Below are 18,028 nucleotides of genomic sequence, written 5' to 3' on the forward strand. Positions count from 1 at the left end.
GCTTTTGAAGTTGTCATGTTCATATACACTGTTATCAGCAGTTAGGCATATTTTAGAACAGATTTGCTTTCTTTTTGTTGCCTCTGTGTTTACCTTTGTGAAAAGACTAACACTGTCTACATGTTGGCTGAATAAACAAGCATAAATTAATTACTCAGCCTAAGTGCTAGGTTCTGTGACAAACGTTGTGTTACAGTAGCAAACAATGTTGCTTTCTTACATAAATGATGTGACCATAAGATGAATTATTTATTCCTATTTTCTTGTGTCTTTTCTGTTTTATATGAGTGTCAGATCCGAGTTCCCTGAATGATGAGTCAATGCAAAGGCGAAGACAACATATATCATTAGTATCATCTTATGAAACACGTTGCTGTCTCATTCATAGCAGTTAGAAAAAATATGCTGTCTTTTAAATATTAGTAGCTATATGAAACCTAAATTCTGGATCAGGCTGATGCCTTATTAGAGTCAACTTCCATTAATTGGACCCTACGGGACCGACTAAATTGATCAAATTATTTGGCGGATCGAATTAAGCAAGATCGAGAAAAAATGTCAAAACACACCACTGGTTCATTTAGCAGTATTTGCACTATTCTAATATTAGGATAGAAATAATGCAAGTTTAGGCTCATAGAAATGCATGGGCACCGGCTGAGACCTTCGTTCAGGATTGAATTAACCAAAAAATCAATTGAACCTGAGTCGAATTAATAGAAGTCTACTGTATCTCCACGTGTAGTAAAAGTAGTCTGGAAAAGTAGTAATTTTATTCAGTAAGCACACTTTCTTGCTAAATGTCGATGTAGATGCCCAAAATCAGGTGGAGAGGTAGATGTGGCAATTTGAGGTTTATACAAGCAATCCAAATCCAAATTAGCTGTGCTGTGATTGCAATGCGAGGAACAAAAACTGGCATGCTAAGTTCCTATTCTGGAACTTTTTATTGATATCATTGAATTTTGGCTGTACTTGTACAAACCAACTGGAATTATCTTTACAGATTTTGCACGTCGCCTTTTGCAAGATGGTTTGACTCCACGGCAGGGCTACAAAACAGACCAGGCTCACCCACCTATTCATCCAGTCAAAAGCGCCCTTAACCTGGAGGTGGGTCGGCCTGCCTTTCTCCTCATTATGACTGTTAATGGCCATTTTTGAAAAACATACCATATTATTTTTTGTTTCTTTCATTAAAGACTGCACAGCCATGTAACAGCATGGTCAATTAAGAGCTACTGTAATAATGGGAATACTTAATTTTACAAGAAAAGATGCCTTCTATTACAAAATGATCTGCCCCTCAATACTGTTGCATTAATCATAGCAACAGTATTTGGCAAATTTGCTTTAGCAAATTTGCCATAGCCTAACCAAAGCTGTACACGTCATTTTACTTAGCAAAGTGTGATTTGTATGTTTGCAAGTATGAGTTGTTCATTAAGAGCAGAGCTGTGATTCTTATTTATTTTAGGTTTTTACTTCAGCTAGGTAGAAATAAGCAGTATTTTAGAAGTTTACTTACATTTTTTCTCTCTATCTTGTATTCTAAAGGAGTACTGACATTATATCTTTTTACTCTATTTTTTGCATGAAATGAAGGTCCAGGACCTCAAAAGCTTAGAAAAAGTGCTGGCAAGCCTCAGAGCGCCCTAAATAATTTAATATAATAGCTTTTCCACAGCCAGTTTCTGTTTCGTTTCTACTGTGTCTGGATGTTCTGATACAGAAGGTGGTCACATGGGAGCAGGACAACACGAGACTGACACTCACTCATCATCTCTCGGTTGTCTGCTATGCTGCTACATCGGCCCTCATAATAAGTAGCAGCACCGGAGCTGAACGCATTAAAAAGAGCAGTGCAGGAGATGACCGCATTAAAGCTGGAGCAAGTGTCAAAATGTTGAAATGTCCTGCGTCATTGTGACCTCATTCTGTGTCATGACATCACGACACAGAAACCTCCTAAGAAAAGAAAGCGAAACTGGCTATAGAAAAGCTATTACGTTAAATTGTTTATGGTGATATGAGGCTTGCCAGTATTCTTTCTAGGCTTTAAAAGCCTAAGGCCTTCATTTAACCAAAAAAAAATGAATAGTCAAAAATATCATGTCAGTACTTTACCCCTTCACTGCCATGATAAGTTTAGATAAATTTTATCATTCTTTTCTAAAAAAAATATTATATGAAAATATTAAAGGGCCCCTGAAACGGTTCGGACAAATTTTGTAGATGCGTAGGGTACAGCTTAAGTAGAACATTCGCACCACAATTTAAGTGAAGCGTTACGTATTAATGGAGCTACAAGCGACTACAAGTTACCCTCCTCCCTAGCCCTGCTTTTGCTCCTCAACTCGTTCGCCGAGCGATCGGGGCTAAGCTCTGCCTTCACTGATTCTGCGTCACGATGCGACGTCACATCATCCACTTCCGGTTGTTTTGGAGCCCGCCCCCGCTCGCGCGAAACGTCTCCACTAGTGGCTTGGCCGTCAACCCTAAGTGAGAGCTATCGAAGCAGCGTGCGTTGCGAGCATTCTTTCGCAGTGCCGAACGTGTCTCGTATTCCGGTAATCACACACTAGCAGAACGTTTCGACGGAACGGTGAAGGCATAAACTCAAGCTGATGAAGAAACTTTAGCGTAGACATACGTGAGCTGCCTGATCGGTCTCCACGGTCCAGCCACCTGTTGGCACAGAGCTTAACCAGCCAAAGAGCTAATATTGCTCTAACCAAGTGTAAAACATTTTAAACATTTACAAAAACAACGTGTTAACGATTACACTCCTGCGAAAAATTTACACCAGCAGCAAAGAAGAATACATTTTGTTACTGCTACTGTGTGTGGTTGAGCTCTATGCCACCAGGTGGCTGCACCATTCACATTTGCGCTTCTGTTCATCCCCTGAAACAACACGCAAGGGGACATGGTCAGGCCCTGTCCCCTTGCGCTTGCGTTTACCCTAATACCGGACTCACGAAACGCTATTGCTTTACTAATCTTCCGGTGTAAAGTGACGGCTGCAATCACGCAAATCATGGTGCCCATCGGATAGCGGCTGTCCAATGCGCTGCAGCCAGTCCGCTCGTCTGCTGGCTTGCAGAAGGACACGATGTCGCAGCTTGACCTATTGCCAGTCGCTAAGTTTGTAGTCCACAACGCAACAAAGTCGAATCATAGCGCTCGCGAAAAGGCAGACCAACACTGACTGTGGAGCTCTCGTCAGAAACGGAGCACGTTGTAACACAAGCAGACGACACTTGCTGTGTGCCGGAAGTGCTTAAGTGTACTGAAAAATTGTTATTCAGCATTCTCTTTATGTTACCTTCTTTTTACAAAAACAAATTAACTAACATTCCAACTATTACAAACATCATTTGTTTAGCATAAAGTTGGAAAAATTATCGATCACGCCCTGGTCAGCCAATTCAATAGCTCGCCCCACTGACGTCATATGGGCGATTTCCGTCATATGGGTAGGGGCGGCTTAAAATTCCGCCGAGCAGTGTTCTGCGATCGGCAGCGATGTGCATTTTTAAAACCTTATAATAAATTACATGCTTTACGCAGAGCACTTAGATGTGTCAATTAATGATCAGAAGGACCTACTCTAACGACTCAGTAGGTTTGTAGAAAATCGTCAAAATCATTTCAGGGTCCCTTTAATAGGAAAGGACAGTGTGTGTTGTTTACTTATCTGTCAAAATGACATGGTAGTGCAACCTTTGTCATGACAAGTTAACTCATTGTCAGTAGTTGAGGGGTTTTGTTTTCTTAGATGTAAGGGTGTTTCAGCTAATTTTAGCAAGAGTTTAAAAATATGGTGATGCACCGTAAGAGAATGTGGCCAAATGTATGCTGCTCACTTTTGTTTGCAGTGTGTCACGCTATATTTTGTATTTTGCTTAATTAGATAATTAGTCAAGGTTAATTAACCAACTTCTCAAGAAACGAAGCTAGGAAAAAATTCCTATTAGAAGGTTGCAGTGCAGATTGTAAAATATCTGAATGAACAGTTTCTATCTTTATCTATTAAGTATTAGTGTTTTCCAGCTTACTGCGGATGCCCTCGTAATACAAAAAAAAATACCATGTGACATGCCCACTTGCGCATCATGATTGCCCTGCTCCCAAGCATCCCATGCATTAACGAACGTAATATTTAGTCGGCTGTGCTGCCGCTGCGTCTGCTTATCGCTATCATGAACCGCCATGAGGGAAGCACATGGTGGCGTGAATTGCACAGCCAATGCCTGCGTCATTGCCCTGTCGCCTTTTAAGCGGCAGCACACCCTGCTAGATGCTATGTTCATTTGTACGCAGACAGTTAGGGAGTGCTGCAATCACGGCATGCAAGTGGGTATGTCAAGTGGTATTCTTTTGTATTTTGCGGGCATCCGTAGTAAGCTGAAAAACACTGATATGTAATAGATAGAAAGTTATAATCTGTCTAATAGGACGTTTTACAAAGCACTCTACAACTTTCTCATTGGAATTTTTGCCAAACTTCATTGTTTCAGAAGTTGGTTAATCTCTTGACTAATTATCTAATTAAGCAAAATACAAAAGATAGCATGACACACTACATACAAAAGTGAGCAACATGCATTTGGTCGCGTTGTCTCGAGTGCATCGGCATATTTTAAAACTCTGGCTGAAGTTAGCTGAAACATTATATATATATATATATATATATATATATATATATATATATATATATATATATATAACCTTCGCATGTCGCGTGCGATGCTCTACCAATTGAGCTACCGCGGCGGCGTTTCCCCATCCACTTTCTTGGGTATTTATGTGTACTAGTAGAACCCTGGGAGTGTTAGCCAGCGCCCCCACACACAGACCTTGGCTTGACTTGGTGTCAGTGTTTGTTGGCTTCTCATTATATGACTAATAAATATCGGGTCCCTCGGTTAACCCCCTTTCTTCTCGTTTATATATATATATATATATAGGAAGCCAACAAACAGTCACACCAAGGACAACAAAGGGGAAATTACTTGTACTTACTAATTGCATTAAAGAAATGATAAATTAATGGAAATGAAAGTGGACGAAAAAACAACTTGCCACAGGGGGAACGATCCCACGTCTTTGCATTCCGCGTGCAATGCTCTACCAATTGAGCTACCGCGGCGCTGTTCTCCCATCTACTTTCTTGGGTATTTATGTTTTACTACTAGAACTAACACTGGGAATGTTAGCCAGTGCCACCACTCGCAAACCTTGGCAGCGGATGTGGAACATTCTATCTGCCGCAGGCATTACGAGCACGTGATCTTTTTTGTGTGAAGGCAACTGGTCAATAAACCCACACATGCTACCTGAAGGCATCAATGTTGCCGGATTCAAGACCTTCATTATTTAATGAATGAGAAGAAAGGGATTAACTGAGGGGCCCGATATTTAATAATCATATCATAAGAAGCCAGCAAACAGAGACACAAAGGACAACATAGGGAAAATTACTTGTACTTACTAATTTAATTAAAGAAATGATAAATTAATCCAAACGAAAGTGGATGAAAAAACAACTTGCCGCAGGTGGGGAATGATCCCACGTCTTCGCATTACGTGCGCGGTGCTCTACCAATTGAGCTACTGTGGTGCCTTTCTCCCATCTATTTTCTTTTGTACTTATGTTTTTCTGCTAGAAGTAACCCTGGAAGTATTAGCCTGCGCCACCACTCACAAACCTTAGTGGTGAATGTAAAACATTCTACAGTGAAACCTCGTTAAACCGTAGTCGGCCGGAGCTCGGAAAAAGTACGTACTAAACAGTAGTACTGTTTAAGCGAAATAGCACGAGATCGCCCACTTATCTGTCGAAAACGGAACTCAGAGAGAGTGCTATGAAAGGGGGAAAACATGCAGTATTTACTCACTTCGCGGGACGTAAATGTTATTTTCGTTTGATATCACAGCGGCCTAGCACAACGACAGCGGTCTCAAACTTACTGAAGCTGCGTGCCAGCTTCTCAGCCAGCCCCCCTCCTCTCGGCAAACACTCGCAGGGCAGATTCCTCGTTGGCGTTACCTATTCTCCGTGCAGGCGCGCAGTAGTGCTGCATAAGTCCCGGGGCGCCTTTTACATTGCCGGGTGCCGGAGTTCGGAAACCTTTTCGTATGGAATAGTTACGTTATCGCGCCCCTGTTCTCCTTGCGATGATCGCATTCATGAGACTGACGTAACACGCAGCTTCTGCCACTGTCGGGCCTGAATAGCCCGTGCTGTCGCTTTCCGTGTCGTCCTCATCACTGTCGCTAGTTGACACTGCGGCAACAACAGCGGCAACGATGGTGAAAAGTCGAACCTCGTAGCCGACATCTCTTCGCGGTCGCAGCAGCGCTGCCGAGCAACTTCGCATTCCAAATGCCACACACTGTAGTCAACAGCAGATCCATATCGCGGGCCAGCGCCGACTTCTTCGTGTCACGTTCGGTAGCACAGACGATGTCTAATTTTTCTTCTATGCTGAGCACCCGGCGTCTTTTTTTATCTTAGCATCGGCATGACGCGAGTCCTCGCTCGCACGACGTCACAACGCTCTCCGGCACGGCGTCCATGCCAACGTTACTAGATTATTTTCAGTTGTCAAACTCCGCCGCGGCACCTGTCCCCTTTCTGTCGCGCCCGCAGGGCGGCGCGCGCGACACTGTCGGCCCAACGGCGGGCGGTGCGAGAAACGTTTTGCGGGCGGACAGAGACGCCGATGCGCGCAGCAGCGTGCCACGTTTTGCTCGTGTTTCTTATTTATGTGCCAGGAAAATGCTGCTCGCCTTGTGAGCTAACGTGCCTGCAATGAAACAATGAAACGATAAAAACCACGAGAAACAGACAAAGTGATAGCTAGGGAGGGTGCAGCGCCCTTCCTAACTATCACTTTGTCTGTTTTTACTCCTGTTTCTTTGTTTGTGTTAATAAAACCTTGCAAGCATTCTACGACGAAATAGTGTACCAGACCACCACCTTTGAACTTCGCGAGCCTTTCCTAAGGTCTATAAACTTGTTACACTAATCATTTCAGGCCATCAAAGATTTTTTGGAACCGCTAAACTTGAGAGAACAGAATGCAATTCAAAAGAACCTGAAGCTTTTTACATCATAAACGACAGAGTCGCTGTGAGTAACTCTGATGTCGACATTAAACATTGTCAATATTCTGCTGCGTCAAGGTGCGCTCTATGTTTTGACAGCCAAGTTAAATCAAGATCCATTGGAGGTAATGCACACTGTTCACATTTGTTGTGACTGCATTCACATTGCCCTGTTTGCTAGGAAATTCACTCACTCGTGTTTTTTCAGCGACACTTTGGACTGGTGCGTTCCTTCGGTGGAGATGAGTCCCGTCCAGCTATAATCAACTTCACGCAATTCCGCCTTCTAAGCCTGTATACACCTGTTAAAACGGCGCTACGTGGGAGTGTGGAAGGTGTGCCGAACCCTGTGCATGTCGGCGTCAACGACACATTCAAGCAGCTCAGAGAAGCCTGCAAGTCAAAACATAGTCTTTGCAATGCCATTGAAGTGACGTTGAAAAGTTGCGTGGAGCCAAGCAGCTCACCAGAATGGGCTCGCAATGAGCACACTTATGCTCGAGGAAACATAGAGGACAATGTTGGTTATTATCTGTGTGGATATGTCATTGATAAAGTCAGGAAGGGCGCACCATGTGATCTATGCATAGCGGACATAAGCTCTGAAATCCCAGCAGTTGGCTGCGACAGTTCCTTAATTGAGTACAGAAGTCTCAAGCAAGGTTCCTTAAAGCACCCGACGCCGAAGATGCTGGGCATTATGAAGACTGCTAACAAAAGTGTGTCGGCTTTCCTGGATGAGGCAGGCCTTTACGGAGAGATATTTTGGGAGGTTTTAGATGATCTAGAGGGGTGCTGCCTCCCTCTTCTTGGTTGTCCAGAGCATATGTTCGCGTTCACGTGCGAAGTACTGAATTTCTTCATTGTTATGAGGATGCATTTTTACTCCAGGGATACAAACTGTCAACTAGAAAGCAGTCACAAGGTAGCCGTAGCAACCAAGTAAGCGCATCTTTTATGAATATCGATGCAGCATGCTTAGATTCATCAATCCGGCATTTTACCGGCACTATTCTTTTTTTCATGTGTACATAAAACAGCATGCCACAAACGAAAGGCTTCACTCTCCTCTTCATTCAGCTATTGGCTGCTTTTTACAGAGTGCGCAATGTAAAAAGGCTATTCTTTGAATATTTAGCGCCACGAAGAGCAGAAAAAAAAAAAAACTGGCATTGAGTCGGCGGTGCGCTGCTGCCTTGGGAAGCTTCCGTAGCCAACCGGGCCAACCGTGGCGGCAGCGCCACCTCGCGAGAGGAGACGGGAGAGGGTCACGTTTACGCGACGTGCCCAGGCGGAGTTTTACAACTGAAAAGTATCTAGTAGCGATGGTCCATGCGGCGTCGAAATGTTGATGTTGATGCGGCTTCATGTGCAAACGCACAGGGCGCTTGGAGGCCGTTGTACCGATCTCTGAGGCATGTTGTTCTGCCGGGCCACCCGATGGAGACGACGCACCGCCGTGTTTGCGCGACGAGAAGGGGAAACGCTACGTTTTAACCGATGCGTACGCAATAAGCTGGTACGGTTTATGCGGATACAAAATACGTTATGTTCAATGGCCGCTGAGTCGGGGAATTGACTTTACTACTTTTAAACCGAAACTACTGTTTAAACGGGTACGGTTTAACGAGGTTTTACTGTATCTGCCGCAGGCATCACAAGCATGTGATCTTTTTTGTGTGAAAACAACTGGTCAATAAACCCACACATCCTACCTGAAGGCATCAATGTTGCCGGATTCGAGACCCTCGTTATGTAATGAACAAGAAGAAAGGGGCTAACTAAAGGGCCCGATTTTTATTGGTCATATAAGAAGCCAGCAAACAGTGACACCAAGGACAACATAGGGGAAATAAAAATAGGAAACATAAATACCCAAAAAAGTGTATGGGAGAACGGCGCCTCGGTAGCTGTATTGGTAGAGCATCACATGCATAATGCAAAGATGTGGGATCATTCGTATTATGTGAATGATCCCACATTGCGGCAAGTAGTTTTTTTCATCCACTTTCATTTCCATTAATTTATCATTTCTTTAATTCAATTAGTAAGTACAAATAATTTCCCCTATGTTGTCCTTGGTGTTGCTGTTTGTTGGCATGATTAATAAAAATTGGGCCCCTCGGTTGACCTCTTTCTTCTAGTTTATATACATATATATATATATACATATATATATATATTCATTTAGCTTGCGTAGATTTAAACTTAGGACAGAAATTGAAGTAAAAAGATGTTTTCTCAACTAGGAAATGATTCGAATTGCTAGTGTAGTGGGTTGTGATAATGCAACCATTCTGTTCTGATGCCATTCCTTTTTGAGCATTGTCTGTGATCCAAGCACACACTTGTTAACACTGGGATTGGCTGTACGTGGATGGTGGATGATAAGAAAGGAATAGAATCGAGCGAAAGGAATCCTTTCATTATATCAGCCGTGGTATTGTTGTGTGCACTTCAGTGGTATCCATATGTTGACATGTGCTACTGAGGAGACCTTTGTACCATTCATGCTTTCATCTTCGTCCCATAGGGCAATGCTAAAAGAGTGTATGAGCTTGTGGTGCGCCACTTCCTTGCTTGCCTTTCCAAGGATGCCGAAGGGAAGGAGACCACTGTGGAAGTAGATCTCGGTGGTGAACATGTGAGTGTCTCCTGAGTGCTTTTGTTTTACAAAAGGCTTTGTTATACAGGGTGTACCAGTTAACATTCGCCAGAGTTTAAAAATATGTGAATGCCACGTAGATGGACAGAACCAAGGTGACGTTGTTTGCAGTTGCTTGGAGATACTCAAATTATTTTGTTCATTCTGCCTAATTAGATAGTTAGTCTTAATTAACCAACTTCTGAAATATTATAATTAGATGAAAAGTGTCAATGAGAAAATTGTAGACTGACATGAAAAACTCCTGATACGGCTTTCTGTTGCTCAGTACATGCTACATAAAAGAAGCCTGTAAATACACACAAAGTGCAAGCAATTTTGCTTGCATTTGCCGGCTTCTTTCACGCTCGAAAAAGCACTCTTATGTAGCATGTATTGAGCAACAGAAAGCTGTATCGGGAGTTTTTATGGCGCTCAACGATTTTCTCATTGACCCTTTTCTTCTAATTATAATATTTGAGAAGTTGAATAACTAATTAAGATTAATTATCTAATTAGACGGAATGAAAAAAAAAATAATTTGAGTATCTCCAAGCCATGGCAAACAACATTACCTTGGTTCTGTCCAGCTACGTGGCATTCACATATTTTTAAACTCTGGATAAATTTAGCTGGGAAACCCTGTATAATGATAAAATGAACTGAAAGTGCTCAGGGCTCATACAAAAATTTTCTGCATGTATGCTCTTTCTGCCCATTATGGTTGTGCACCTTGTGTTTCTTTTTTATTTGAGCAGATATTTTATGTAAAAAGGTTGGCTCAGGCAAATAGTGCGATTTGACTTGATCAGGTGGCTTGCTGGAAGATACTGTTTGCAACTGCAAAAACAAAGCCGAGTGATAATGACATATCCACATAGCAAAAATCTTGACTACCAGCAGTTTTGAGATATCCATTACCAAAATGTGTCATGAAAGATATTGTTAGTCTAGTTAATAGTTTTCTAAAATTCTGATTTGCACAGTGCAGGAACTAACTAGTGTGCTAATGCACTTTTTTTTGCAGATTTTGGGGGTAGACATTTCAAAACTAGTGCTAGTTTCAGGATTTCTGCAAGCTATATATCACTCTGTTATTATCTCGCTTCGTTTCAGCAATTGTAACATGTGCTTTGATGTTAACAAGTAAGATTGTAATTAGTGAGACTTAATTAACAAAGTAAATGTTGAAATTTCTTTATCTATTTATTTTATTTTATTTATTTATTATACCTCAAAGACCCCAGAGATGGGGTGTTACATGAGTGATGGGCTGAGTTTAACAAAACAGTGATTCGAGAAAAGCTTTGAATTGATCTGCGTCGGAGTGGTGCGTGACGTTGGCAGGCAGACCATTCCAGTCCCTTGCGGTTTTCGCAAAAAAATGAGCGTAGATGGAAGGTAGTCTGCGCAGGGGGAGGATACAGGGCTTTTCTGTGGTTAATGCAGGTGGACTGGCGATGAGCTGGTAATATAGCTGTAATTTGAAGTGGCAAATGATAGAATTTGTGAAAAAGACACAGTCCGTAATGTGACGTCGAGATTCTAGATTAGCAAGACCAGCATGGGTTTTTTGCTTAGGAAATGCTTGCATGACAAGAATATTCAGAGTAAATAAACCGGGCTGCACGATTTTCAACTGATTCAAATGCATTAGATAGGTCATGTTGATGAGGATCCCAGACAGAGCGTGCATATTCTAACTTAGGGCGGACATATATGATGTATGCTAATAATTTTGCTGACGGGGGAGCAAGTCTTAGGTTCTGGCGTAGAAAACCGAGAGTTCAATTCGCGGCATTGGCTATGTTAAAGACATGACGTGACCAAGTAAGGGTAGTTGAAAAGCTAATGCCGACGTGATTCAACGGATATTTTGGAACCATATATAGTGTATTTCCCTGGCTGGTGATGCTGTCTGTGATAGAAAGAAACTAGTGAGGTTTTTTTAGTATTAAATGTCATCAGCCATTCATTTTGATGAGTGTGTGTTAACAAATACAAACTGCTGCAGGTTAGTGAGAAAGCTACGTATCCAGTCTAGTACAAGTAGATTAATGTTGAGACGGGAAAGTTTTATGAGTAGCCGTTGGTGTGGAACCTTGTCAAATCCCTTTTCAAAGTCTAAAGAAAAGGGCGTCTGTAGGTACGCTCAAATCAAGGTTAGCTCTTAGATCATGAAAAAATAAAGCTAGTTGAGTGTTGCATGAAAGACTTTTACGAAAGCCATGTTGAGCAGGATGAAATAAGTTATTGGATTCTAGAAAGTTTATGACCTAAGAGTAAGTAACATGTTCCATTAGTTTGCAACAAACACTTGTGAGTGAAATGGGATGGTAGCTACTGCACAACAATGGAGGACCTTTTTTGGGGGACTAGGACAATCTTGCCTACTCTTCAGTCTTCCAGCACCACTCCTGATGACAATGATTGCTGAAAAATAGTACATAAGATCGCACTCACAGTATTGGTGTTTTTCAGCATTTTTGCGTTTATTTCGTCAGCACCAGACGATGACATAAGTTTTAATGAATCAATTAGTTTCTCAATGCCCTAAGGACAAAAGGTAATGTCAAGCATGTCTACATGATCAAAATAAGGGAAGGGAGGTCATATGTTATCAGGTTCAATCGTGAAGACAGAAGAAAAAGCATGGTTAAGTTGTTTGGCAGTTTCGTGATTGGGATTGTGGTGGTTTTGTTCATCAAACAGAGCGAATGGCCGGGAGTTATTAGGGTTAATAACCTTCCAGAATTTGGGGGGTTATGTTTTAACATAGTCGGCAGTGTTTGCTAAAAAATGTTTGTTTTTCTTTGGTGGCTAGAATTTCGAATTCCTTTTCTGCAATGTAATATTAAATGCATGTGCATGCATTGTTAGACCGTTTAGCCGAGTGAAAAAGCCCTTTCTTTTTATTGTTAAGACGTTTTAACGTGATGTTAAACTACTGAGATGAATGTTTTTCTGTTAGGGTGATAACGCTTACGTATTTTTCGAACACATCGAGCATTGTGTTTTTGAAAAGGACCTAGTTAGTGTCGACAGAATGCATTGAGAAATTAGTATGAAATGAAGCAGCAATATCTGCGATTGCCAAGTTAATTGCCAAGTTATTCCCTTTTTCATACAGTCTGATTACTTTGGTTATTTTTGTAATTTGTGTAAGCTGACAGGAGTACGATGCATGGATTATGGAATGGTCACTTAGACCGTGTAAATGTGTCATTGAATATACTTTGTTACGATCAGAGGTGAAAATGAGATTGAGTATTTTAGAAGAATCAAAGCTTTCGCATGTGGGTTCAGTGACAAGTTGCATCAGTCCAAAGGCTAGGCATGAGTTGACAAAATCGCTTTCAGTACTGTGTTGCGAAGTTGCTGATGTCAATTTCAGTTTATTGCGGAAAAGTTAAAATCACTGAACAGTAATATCGGAGAGTGGTGATGTAATTCAGTTGCCGAATGCAATGTTCCATGAAATTCTGCTACAAAGTTCGAATCATTACCAGGGGGGCAATAGCAGACTGCAATTACTGTTGGTGAGTAAGAGGCACAACACAGAACAAACAGGATTTCTAAGGAGGAGGATGTCTTAATTTCAGTGTACTGAAGACATTTATGTGCGCCAATGAATATGACGTGACCATGTTTGTTAGTTCGATCGTGCCTAAAGATATTGAAGTTAGGAAAAAATGGGAGAATTTCAGAGTCTTCTATTGTTGAGTTATGCCACGTCTGTAATTATGATTAGATCTGACTCTGTTGTGTCAGCAAGATTATTGAGAGCATCAAGTTTCAATATGATGTTTCTATTTTTAGTGAAGATAAACGAAAATAAATTCTTCAAGTTAGCATTGCTAGGGCCTAGGCATTTAAAGGACGAGGGACAACTTTTGGGTGTAACAATCAAACGTGTAAGTCTTGTTACCAACAGTTAGTTTGTCGTGTCGGAGCTTGAACGGCTTCGGTTGTGTCTTGGCAAATTTGAATAAATGCCTTCTAGCTGTTAGAGTGTTAGGAGAGTAATCTTCTGAAATTCTAAATTCAGTGCCCTTCAGTTTCCTACCATGTGAAAGGATTTGTTCTTTTACATTGAAATGTGAAAATTTAGCAGTAATTGGTCTGTTTTTGTTTACTTTGAATTAGCCCAATTAGTGGGCATGTTTAATATCCATAGGTTGTACAGTTATATGTACTTTTTACGGCAAAGTTCTATTAGCAATTATGATTCAGCCCATGTTTCCCGTTTGTGATCTGTTAATCCAAAGAAGACTATGTTTTAGCGTCATGCGCAGTCTTTTGAGTCATCCAACGTGGTCCTAATAATGCAATATCTTTTGCGCTTTGATCGGCAAGCATCCGAATATCGTTAACTTCTTTCTTTATTACTACCAGGATGCGCAGTCTTCTTCAATTTTGGTAAAACGGTCTTTAATCTCTCTTATAGCGCTGTCGCTCTGAGACAGATTTCATTGCATGGATTTCATTTCTTTTAGCAGCGGAGTTTAGCCAGATTGGATTTCAGTTAGTACTGCCTTTATGTCAGAGGACATTTGTGTTTCGCTTGCATGTGTGCTTGGACCTGGGTTTAACTCGACGTCCCCTGACAATGTTAGTAGCTCATGAAGGGTACGTGCACAATCAAATGCAATACGAATACAACACTGTGGGCTCGGTTGCACAACAAGGGCCATATAGCGAGTGTGTCTTGCATACAATGAATTCTGATAATATATACCTGTAGGATGAAAAGGTGTTGCAGGTAAGCGACTGTTGTCATGGCTGTCATGCCACTGAGCCCATAGAATTTGTTGTGCAAGTAGTGTCCGCCTCTTCGAATAAATTGGCTGAAGAGGTGAAATTGCACTATCTGCCATCAGCTATTTTTCAAAAATCTGTTTGGAGGTAAAAAGAAGCGTGTGGTATATGCAGATTATAAATAACTAGGTTAATTGTACAAGCTATGACTGAATACCATTACTGGTTTATATAATTTACTTATGTAAAGTTAAGGCCTGCTTCAGTGCTTGAATTTGTGCCTTTCATTTGCTTTTTTTCACCAGTTCATTGCCACTGGCCTTGTCATATTTGCCCGAAACTATTTGGAAGTCTACATATATGACAAATGGAATGGAAAGGTAATCCTACTTCATCTTAATTTTTTCCCCAGTGTAGAACTATGTTTTTGCCATTATTTATTAAATTTGGTGCACCTGTTTAATCTCGGAATCAGTCATTTGCATTTGCAAAAATATTAGTCTTTTCTTATTTGTTGAAGTAACAGAAGGCATGTTATTGCAATTATAATACTACTGCTGACCCTTGTGTACTAAGCCAAAAGGCGGTAAAAGTTCATTGTAGGTCAACAGCCTGGTTTTGCTCATGCTGGTTTCCTATAAGTATTAACTCAGTATATTGACTTCTTTACTGAAAAAAATATGTATGTAAATTGTATCTAAGCAAATTTTGTTGGTAGGGGTTCTTGGACGTCTGAACAGCAAAACTTTTGGTAACACTTGCCTTTGAAGATTTCATTTATGGCTGTGCACTGTGACCTCAGGGGCACTGAACTCAGGGGCACTGAGAGGGCCAACTCTGGGGGCCAACTCTGGGGGCCAACTCTGGGGGCCCAGGCCCTCCCTTGAGACATAATTGAGACATTTCCTGAGACATACCCTGAATCTGCCCCTGCTCAGGAGGATGGTTCTGGATGTTTTTCATGTGGCACTCTTTAGTCATTGTTGGCCCTTGCACCATACAACCCCATACAACTTCATCATGGATGTTTTTCATGTACAATAATTGACCACAAGATGAATTTTCACGTTTCAAGACTATACAATATGTTACTTGGAGAAACCCCTTCTTTTGCTTTATGTGATTGTATTTATTTGCATTGTTGCAGCAGTTGCATCTGCTGCAGAAACTGGCAAGGAGCATTTAGAAATGTGTTTATTAGTAAAGGCAGGCATTATAGAGTTGAACATATCTAGATTGTTAGATTACCATTATGGAATGCTTTTTATGCTGTAATTATTGCAAAAGTTTCTTTCAGTGTATTTTTCATAAATGCTTCCTGACAGGATGCTATCCACTAGACTGCTTTATGAACCTGTGAAGTAATTTTTACTGTAGAGGTGTAGAAACCTCGACACATTGGTGGTTTAGGTTGTTCGCTGCAAGTACGGTTTTGTTGCACTATTGAAGTTCAATTGGGTTCCGTTATGGGAGTTGGTACCATATTTTCACAGCGGCAGCACTAGTCGTGTCCTGCTTACATTGTTTTCTTACTCAAAAATCTGTTTTCCATAAAAATTGTGCTTTTGACTCATTGTTACACTAATCTATCACTTTAACTTGAAATAATATTTGCCTTTAGTATCGCTTTAAGTAAGAATCCTGTGCAATCAATCCTGTGCAAGGAATTCAAATGTGCTCTTATTTTTGCTGTCAGTGCTTCACTCAATAGGCTGCAGTATGTTCAGTGGCAGATGTGAGGGTGCCAGACAGTGCGGGGACTCGGTGCAGAACACCATCCAAGGTTCTGCATTGTAAAGTTCAAAACACACCCTGAGCCACTGCAAGCTTTGCCCTGCTGTTGTGGCATAGTGTAATGATTCTGAATAACACCCTGTGCAAATTACTATCGATTGTAGCCTGGATTCTTTTTTTTTTCTAACCCTAGGAATCTGACTTGTACACATTACAGGAAAAAAAGTGAATGATTGCAGTTACAATTATTTCGTTCAAAAATGTAATTAATTACAGTTACATATTACTGCTCTACAAAAGTAATTGAGTAGTTACTCAAAAAGTAATCGAATACCTCCACATTACTTTCCTCCAAACTCTTAATAACCTCGCACAGATACAGTAAACAGTACAAGCAAGCTTGGCACATTCAATATGTCCTCTGCGACTCTTCTTACAATCCTTGTTTTTACTGACAATTGCTTTGCAAAAATTTCATCGGTCATCTTTCCTCATTTTTATTGTGAAGTCATCAGCAGTGGCACTGACAACTCACTGAATGTGCGTGCCGGGGGAAAGTAGTGTTCTTACGGACATCCTGCACACACTCTTGTTGTTACAAAGCATATGGGCCCTCTATAAAACGCAGCACTTCACTGTTTCTGGCACTTGGAGAAGATACTCCCTGTTGGGCCAAAGAATAGCTGAAAAAAATTTTCCATAAGCAGTTTCATGGCATTCAGCACTGGAGGCATACCAGCACTGGTGCAATTTTTTGTTGGCCGACATCTGGTACAGCTGTTAACATGAGGAAACAAATACTAAACTCCTGGGTTTTGTCTGTCTGAATATGCGCATCTGTGAAGCTGCTGCGTGGCACAATCTTGGATGGTGTACTGTAGTTCCCACCAAATTCAGGTTCTGGAAGCTGCATCACCTGTTAAAGCCTGTCTCCTCAATAAAGTAACTGGTTACATGTAATTGCTTACTGAAAAAGGTAGTTGAATTGCTACGAGTGTTATTGAATATTCTACGCTGAAATGATGAGCGGCAATGGAGCCAGCTGTGGAAGAAGACCTTCCATAATTTTGTCCCTAACTACTAATGTAATACTCCCAAGTCTTCTTGCCTTTTTCTTACTTATGTTTCTGGCTCTTGAATGTGAAAACTTTTGGTGTAGCCTAGCACATGAAAAGGTAAGTTGAAATCCTCAAACTAGAAGATAGGTTTTCGTAAAAAATATTTATATGGGATTTCTCTGTAACCTGCTCAATTGGCAGTGCCTGCTTTTAGAGAAGCGTGCAGCTTTACTGGAATGTTAAAAATATTTTTGTGCATTTTTTATTCCAGGAAATTCCAGGGTATCAGGAAGGGGAGTGTTTTGTTCCAGACACTGTCAAGGTTAATGACTTTTTTGTGTACATTCTAGTTTATGCTTTTTTTGTGCAAGGAGTCAATTGCTGCTGTATAGCCCATACTGTACAAATACTTAATTATTTAGAGGGTGCACTGCCTCCATATAGTTCTTGGTTTCTGGAATCACCAGGGCTGTTCATTGAAGCTGGGAGACCTGAACCATCGGGGAAAGCCAGTGGGGTTTTTCCTTCAGTGGTATTTACAAAGACAAACAAACACATCAGTGTACTGCAAAGAGAAACATTAGTGTTTTTAGAAGAGACTTATAAGTGAGATACAAGGAAAAAGAAGCATGTGCTTACTGCGGTAAAGCTAGGGAAACAATGGAGCATGTTTTACTAGAATGTGAAGATATCTGCCCAGCAATCGATTTAGGCACCT

The 18,028-nt window shown here is 41.1% G+C and overlaps 1 protein-coding gene across 7 annotated transcripts in view; it reads left to right on the top strand.

The window, feature by feature from the left end:
• Top3alpha (topoisomerase 3-alpha) overlaps window positions 1-18,028 on the top strand; it is a 55,399-nt gene that overhangs the window by 8,014 nt on the left and 29,357 nt on the right. For all 7 annotated transcript variants that reach the window (XM_065449999.1, XM_065449998.1, XM_065449996.1 and 4 more), the window contains exons 8-11: window positions 1,007-1,113; window positions 9,650-9,760; window positions 14,824-14,898; window positions 17,582-17,632. In XM_065449999.1, the coding sequence (XP_065306071.1) occupies window positions 1,007-1,113; window positions 9,650-9,760; window positions 14,824-14,898; window positions 17,582-17,632 (344 nt within the window). The remainder of the gene's footprint in view (window positions 1-1,006; window positions 1,114-9,649; window positions 9,761-14,823; window positions 14,899-17,581; window positions 17,633-18,028) is intronic.

This window comes from Dermacentor albipictus, chromosome 1 (assembly GCF_038994185.2).
Source record: "Dermacentor albipictus isolate Rhodes 1998 colony chromosome 1, USDA_Dalb.pri_finalv2, whole genome shotgun sequence".
Taxonomy (NCBI): Eukaryota; Metazoa; Arthropoda; class Arachnida; order Ixodida; family Ixodidae; genus Dermacentor; species Dermacentor albipictus.